At 41.8% G+C, this 7,819-nt stretch overlaps 1 protein-coding gene across 1 annotated transcript in view; it reads right to left on the reverse strand.

Annotated features, from left to right (window-relative positions):
• The window catches only part of LOC138104476 (uncharacterized), a 30,367-nt gene extending 26,560 nt beyond the window's left edge, over positions 1–3,807 (reverse strand). Inside the window, exons 1-2 of the mRNA XM_069003776.1 lie at positions 3,665–3,807; positions 1,350–1,480 (exon numbers count right to left, since the gene is read on the reverse strand). Of these exons, the coding sequence (XP_068859877.1) occupies positions 1,350–1,480; positions 3,665–3,807 (274 nt within the window). The remainder of the gene's footprint in view (positions 1–1,349; positions 1,481–3,664) is intronic.
• Positions 3,808–7,819: the final 4,012 nt, after the last annotated feature.

Genomic DNA, 7,819 nt, shown 5'->3' on the forward strand with positions numbered 1-7,819 from the left:
TCAAGGAGTGACTCTGCTGCCATTAAACATTAAAATAACACCGTGTGTACAATTTGCACAAATAGCAGGCAGCGAGCTGGGAAACTTATCTTTGTCAAGAAATGTATCTGTTGTCAGAAGATGGAAATTAATTTGGGAAAGTGCATTCTAGTCAACACTTTGTTTGTATTATGTGCTGCTAGTGCAAATTAAGCACCATATAAAGTTTACCCAAGGTTGTTAAAGGTTTGTTTGCTGCCAAGAAATTAGTTTCTTAACACTAACCATTTCTGACAAACCAAGGAAATCCAGTATGTGAAAACAGCAAGCAATTTGCTTACTGAAAAAAATGTACTGTCTTCTATATTTAGAGATTTATCTACTTTTAAAGGTGTAGAATTTTGCAGGTCTGATCTTATTCCAGATGACTCTGGAGAACTAGGAAGAACATCAGAGAGACTATGTGCTTGGAAAGCAGAAAAACTCAAAATTTGAAAAGCAGAATTTCTGTGGGGCTTTCCCAAGAGATTGTCTTGCACCTGCTGTAAGCCCAGACACTCCACCTGCACAGAGATGGAACTCCCTGAACCCCTCCCTGCAATATTCAGAATATTTCTTAGTTTCTACAGAGTCAGTAAATTAATATCAGTAACAACAGTACCAGTAATGTTCTGCTAATAGGTCTTCACACAATTTGAAGGGACAGCAGAGGGCATATGTGGTCTTACTACCAAGAAAGAGCTATTTGAGAGAGCAAGTTTTCAGAAGTAGGAACTTTAGCATCTTCTTTGGAAGAAAAGAGCTGTTCTTGTCTGCTTCATTATAACTTGTAATAATGGTAGGGCTCACTGAGAAGGTGCTGTTAGAAACTGCACGTTGTGACCAGCTCCATGAATCCAACGGGAGCTCAAAAAGCAATATATTAATTTGAATTCTTACCATTCTGGGATAATTTAGGGGCACCTCATCTCAGCTAACATGTGTCCCATGCTCAGGCAGGGCTTTTGCCTGAGCTCCCAGCTAACAGAGATGGATGAGAGCTCCTGCACCCATTGGAGATCAGCCCTGTTCACGGCTCCTGTTGCAGAATTTTGGCCAAGAATTAGGGATTTTAAAGCTTTCCACTGGTGCTGGTATGTTCAGAGAGAGGCTGTAGCACCCCAGTATTTTGTCCCGTTTCCAGATGCCATCATTTAGACCCATGAAATGCTTTCAGCACAGGTGCTTTGCTAAGCTGAGGACTGAACACAAAGGAGAGGGACCTGGCAGGCCTGAGTGGGGAAAAGTATTTGGAAATAAAAGAACATGCTAATTTATTTTTATTCTTTCTAATTCCTATGGCATTTCCCATCAGGTAAGTTCTGGAATACCTTCAGGGTCCAGTGTACAAGTGGAAGCAGCAGCAGCTTTGAGAACACATTTGAAACGCAGTCTCTGTATTTCTCCTTCTCTCCGGGTGGATGTGCAGGTGCTGTCGAGCACCACGTTGCTATGGCTACTCCTGGAGTGCTACCTGAGCCCACTGTGTGCCAAAATCAGCCCAGGAGGAGTCTGTGAGAACTGCAGTCAGCACAGTTAATGCAAGGCAGAGCCGCTCTGAGCCACCGTCCCCAGCAGACACACTTTGGGCAGGTGAAGATTTGGGATTTGCAGTCCTAGGAGCACCTCGTGGGAGAAAAAAAAAAAAAAAAAAAAAAAAAAAAAAAAAAAAAAAAAAAGCTGCAAGATTTGATTCACTTTTATTCCAGTTCAGTTTCAGGCAGTTACAAAGAGCCAGCCCCAGGATGAATGCAGCATGCCAGGCTGGGGGAGACAACAATCATGGGCCAGGAGGATCATTAACAACACTGCTCAGGTACACAGCTCATTGCATGAGCATTTTCTACTACTCACAATTCTTTTTTGACCTTCTGTATTTTTCACCATGCACTGCCTGATCTGTTTTGCTTTCAGCTGACCACAAGCATTCAAAAACGAAAACAACAGTTACAGATCTGAAACTGTAATGCCAGAATTCAGGCTGAAAACAATATTTTCAGGGTGTGAAAATTACATTTGCAATTGTCAGATTGGCAGGAAGTGTGTGCACAAACATACATAGAATCATAAATGGGTTGGAAGGGACCTTAAAGATCGTCTCATTCCAACCCCCTGCCATGGGCAGGGACACCTTCCACTATCCCAGCTTGCTCAGAGCCCCGTCTAACCTGGCCTTGGACACTTCCAGGGATGGGGCAGCCACAGCTTCTCTGGGCAACCTGTGCCAGGGCCTCCCCACCCTCACAGGGAAAAATTCCTTCCTAATATCTAACCTAACCCCAACTCTCTTTCAAACTGAAGCCATTCAAATGATAAAAATGATTAAAAAAAACTAATAACTCGTGTTAAAAAATGATATGCAGATAAAGCCATTACATAAAGCAGTCACTGAAATATGAGCATATATAAGTAAATAAAATGGGAAAGCTGTAGATTGTGCCATGACTCTGCCTTACCTTTACTCAAGCCAGTCAAGAAATTACCAAAGTGTTGAGAAAATGTTGTCATTGCTGCTGCTACTTCTATGAGCACCCCATGAAGTGAAGACATTATTATCCTGACCAAAACTTTTGACCGGAACTTCCAAACTACCATTCACAAACAAACATTCACAAAGACAACCTTCTCCTGAGAGGAGTGGGAACTTCTGTGGTCTCCTGTAGATACAAACACAGGGCAAGAACTCACACCTTTCAGAACAGAACGAGACACCTGACATTATCCAAGTACATCCCTACCTCCCTTTCCTACCTGATTCCCACAATGGTTTCCTGAGATGTGTAGTGAGTTAATTGAACTGCCCTCTCCTAAGACATGTTATTCCATCTGGTGTTACTGCTTATATTTTATTAGTTATTTCTCTGATGGAATAAAAATACTCATTATAGCATTGTAGAAAGCTGTTATAGTGTTTGTGTTGTGCTTGGTTACGCCACAGCAAGCAGGTTTTAAAAGATGAGAGGTTTTCAGTGCCTTATTGCTCTGAAGATAACCATTGCTGTTATTATTTCTGTTACATTTATCCCTAGAAGCCCCACCAAGATCGCACCAGGCAGTTTTGAAATTGACAATATGAGATTTGTGACAGAATTTTTTCCTACCCTAGCACATGAAGCAAAGGCAGATGGGCAACTTAGACACAGAAACTAATGTAGCTTCCCCAAAGAATGATCTCTGTAGAGATTAAATCACATCTCCTGGCTCACCTGAAGTCCTCATCCACTAAACTCTGCTCCTGCTTTGTATCTTGTATTACTTCTAGTAACTTCTCCACAGAAAATATTTATTGGGCCTCTCAGGTTACATCAAATAGCATGGAAGGTACAGATCTGTACCACTGAAGCACCAGGCTTATTTGGACATCGAAGGTTGCAAAAATTTTCAGAGAGGCTCCAGTGCAGTCACTGGAGGGGGGGAGGAAGAGAAATAGTGTGCATGAAGTAAATCTGCATGAGGAGAAGTCATATGTCTCTCTGCAAGTCTGTGTTTCAGTGCTGCCTGGTTCACTCCTCTTTCCAGGTGCAAATCAAGTTCTCAGTATAACCCAAAATGTTGGGGGCAAGTTTTAGTGCTCCCCTGCCCACCAAGAGGTTTGATGATGATTTGAATGAAGATGTTTTGGCAATATTAACAAGGTGACATTCACCTGAGCAAGAATCCGCTTTCAGAACTCAGTAAACTTTGCTGGAGGTAAGCAGGATATGGGTTCCCCACTCTCAGGAACATCAGTTCCTGAGGAATTCTCGTGTCCCTGTGTCCACAAATCCTCAGCTCTAAAAAGACAGCCATATCTTTGCACTTTGCTGTAAAGCAAGTAACAGTAGACAAATTATCTAAGTGCAAGTCTGACCCAGAAAATCAGAGGCAGCTTTCAAACAGATGCATCTGTCTCCAGTGAGTCCATGTGCCTGGGCACAAGGGCATGAGTGCTTCAACAACCATCTTGGTGCATTTTTATGGATGGCAAAGTACAATTTCAACTGGAGTCTTACTCCACATAAAAAAAAAATACTTCTCATGGCTTAGAGACATACTCTTCACTTGGTGTGCAAGTATTAATACTAACCCTGTGAAAACTGCTCAGAATAGAAAGGTTAGGGAGAGAACTTGACAGAACAGGAAAATATTTTTCCTCAAGGATGAATCAGACTTTAAATTTGGTGGTGAAAATAAAAGGACCATGTGGTAAAGATCAGAATAAGTACATTCTTTGTCTTCAAAGAGCATAAATGATGTTGCTGCTCTGCTGGAGTGAGAATAAGCTCAAAAGCATATTGGAGAAAAGAATGGGATTTCCAGAAGATATCATGGGTGGCCAGACACCTCTTCCCCTGAGCACTGACCTGGAACACCTGCAGAACACTGGAAAATCCCCCAACAGACTCTTGTGCCGAGGAGCAGCTGCCCTGGAGAAGGATGTGAGGGTCAGGCAGGACAGTTCACTCAACTCCTGCTCTGGTTTTGGCTAACCCAGCTCATGCTAAAGTCTGACGTAAGCTGGAAGCAGCACCATCCCATCAAAGCCAAGGCACCAGGCAGGAAGGACAGCTTGCCAGGAAGGGCCACTCTGCAGTCACCATCACCAGAAAGTTGGAGCTGTTACCTTTTGTCTGGCATTTTCCTCAGAATCCATTGACTTCTGGAAATGGCAAAGTCCAAACCTTCCAAGCTGGAAGGTATAAAACTTCAGCTTACCCCAAAAGCTTTTGGAGCAGATCCAATAGCAGCTGGACTGCTGAGGCTTTTGTGTTTCCTGGTGGGATACAGGGGATGCTGACACCATGACAGAACAGGAAGAAGGAGCACTCTCACCACTGAATAGGGAACTAATTATTTTTTCATTCATAGGTGCACGATATTAAGAGTCAGGCATGGCAAGATAGCAAATCATACAACTTGGATGGTGGCTAAGGGAATTAATGTGACAGATGAGTCACCAAAAATGTGATTGAGCCCTTGTTTGTTGTCTTTGTTCAATAATGAGCTCATGAAATAAAGTTTAAATCACAGATTACACTGTCCTGTAAATATGAGAGATCTAAAAGGACCCTGACAGTCAGTGCAAAAGATCAGGCTGCAAAAATTTGCTGCTCTTCAAGTCTTTCCCTTCATGTAGCTGTTTGGAGCCAGAAAGGATGGGACAGGTTTGCTGTGGAGGATCAGTGTCCTCCTCTGCTGGTTTTCCCCACACTGCACATGAAAAGCTGCTCCTCCCATTACAGCAACCTCTTCTTGTTTAATATTTACAGCCATCTCCTTCTGCTTAATTCCCGGCATGGATCCCAGATGGTTGAACAGCCAGAATCCTGCTTTGGTGGATGGTCACAATCAAAACCACACAAGAAGACCCAATTTCTTGTGTGCTGGAAGAGGTGGTTGTTGGTGCTCTCCAGAAACCAGTACAGGAAGTACCTCTCCAGCTTTGTTCTTTTCCCACTGAGTCTCCCTTTTCCAAGGAGTGGTGTTGATCTGATTATCCCATACATTATAGTGATGCAGATTAAGACTGAGCATACATTTTCACATGCCCATGGTTTAACATCCAGTAAAAAAAAGTGCTCAGAAGTATTTATTAAAATGACTTGTACATTTTATAAAATATCTGTATCAATTAATTGCTAATAAGTAGTTCAAAGCTGACTCAGAGCTGAATTAATAATTTAACACTCATAACTTATTCAATTAATTCTGTCTCTCTGCTTTTTTTTTTTTTCTGGAATGACTTATCAGGAGTTATCCTCTCTTTGTGTCCAGGCAAGGATCTTCAAGTCTGTCATTTTAAATTAAAATCCTTCCCTCTCCTGAAATGTTATTACTTCACAAGATTGATCTTATACAATTTATTGCAACTATTTCATACTAAAAATTCAAGTACTGTTGAGAATTATGATGAGAGAAATATATGCACTTTTTCTTGAGAGTTGAGAGTCATTCTTTTCATTCTAAAGAATGTTTAAAAAACTCTCTCAAACTCTGCATTTTTCAGGGACAGGGAGGGCAGAGGGGACAGGTTATTATACTGATGATTGGAATTTGGGAACCTATCACAGCGTTCCCTCTCTGGCACAAAGAATTGACTGAGGCAGCATCACATTGGAAAAAACAGGCAACTGCAAGATTACTGCATTTGCAAAAAGATGCACACAGCATTTTAGATACCACAGTGATTTGTTTTTTCCCTTCTCACTGCAGGAGAATAATGACACAATCAAAACCACACTGAAATCACTGAAAGCCTTTGAGTCCTTTCAGTAGAATTCAGAGGGCTGAGATGCCAATAAATAGAATTGCTTGGCAAATATTGACACTTTAAGGACGGATACTGCATAAATGTTGAGTACTCTCTATGTAACCAGCTTTATACATTGAAGATTTAAAAATGTTTTTGTTTCTTTAGCTGGTCCTCAGTAGAGCATCTGTAGAGAGAAAATAAGTTAAAAATGGAGAAAGATGGGGAAGTAACCAAAACAGTGACCTTTATGTAATGCACCCAAAGGACACCATGACAAGATCCACGGATGAGCAATCTGTGACCCCTGTGGCTTCAATCCAGGCTGAAGCCTCACTGATCATACATAAAGCTGGGAGATACAAACACAGAACTTGCTTCCAAATGAAAACAAAATAAAGTAAATAGCAGCCATCATTCCTGTTTCTGAATGCCTGCCTTGTATTCATTTCTCCCCAGTGAAGGTGGTTGATCAGCACAGTGCTTTCTCTGCTTTTCTAGAGCTTTAAGTTCTGTATAATACCACTAGCTTAAGAAGAGACTGTGCTTTGATGCTCTCTCTGTTAATTATTTCCATGCAATTTGAATTAACACTTTGCTCATTAAATATTTCTAGAGATGAGCTTGAGGCATGGAATTTGAAGGTAGTTTCCTCTGAAGTTCAGGACAAATTGCATCCAAGGTTTTTATGACACTACCTGGGATATAGGACTGAAGATCGACTGGTAGCAGTATAGTGGCACTGTAAAGGAAATTATTTGTCCTTTAGAACCTCTGTTTCAACATATGAAACTAAAACTAAGGCCAACAGCACCTTCCTTTGTGATGCAATTTGGTAACTCGAGTTTGGAAATTGTTAGGTGTCATTCCTGGATCCACTGTGAGAGTGCACATGTCTGGCATTTTGGGTTTGGTCCATGCAGAACTGCTTCATTTTGAAATATTTACTGATTAACAGTAAATATTCAGCTCTTCAGGTAATTAGGATGCTGACCAACACAATCATATCCACTGATCCAAAAATTATAAACTTCACAGCATATAGATAACTTGTACTATTTTAAAAATAAATACATAATTCACAAGCAATAGCACAAAGCATAAAGGATATTACCTGCCTTGCCTAAGTGTATTGCAGCTACAAGAAATCAGAGAAAAATAGGAATTGTTCAAAAACCTAGGAGGCTGGCATTTACCACTCCAGCTGCTTACTAGAGCAGGAAAAATTCCCTCCAGCCTTGCAGGGAGCGGGAGTTACCAGTTACTGCATTGCAGCTCTAGTCCTCAAGCACTGCACAGCCCCTGGAAGCCAGCACAGGAACACAGGCCAGGCAAGAGGCTGCACTCAGAGCCAGCCACATCTACCTGGGCATGCAGGGAGAGAACAAACCCCTTTTCAGAGCTGCAACAACTTCCTTTCATTCATCCTTCTCCCAGACAGGAAAAGACAGCAGAGCAGCGCTTGCGAGATCCGAGCAGGTCTCGCTCACAGTTTGGAGTTCCCTGAGCAGCACCGCTTTCCCCTGGAGGATCAATCAAGCCCAGAACCACTAAGAAAACATGATCAGGTTA

The sequence above is a fragment of the Aphelocoma coerulescens genome, chromosome 1A, assembly GCF_041296385.1.
Source record: "Aphelocoma coerulescens isolate FSJ_1873_10779 chromosome 1A, UR_Acoe_1.0, whole genome shotgun sequence".
In the NCBI taxonomy this organism is placed as follows: Eukaryota; Metazoa; Chordata; class Aves; order Passeriformes; family Corvidae; genus Aphelocoma; species Aphelocoma coerulescens.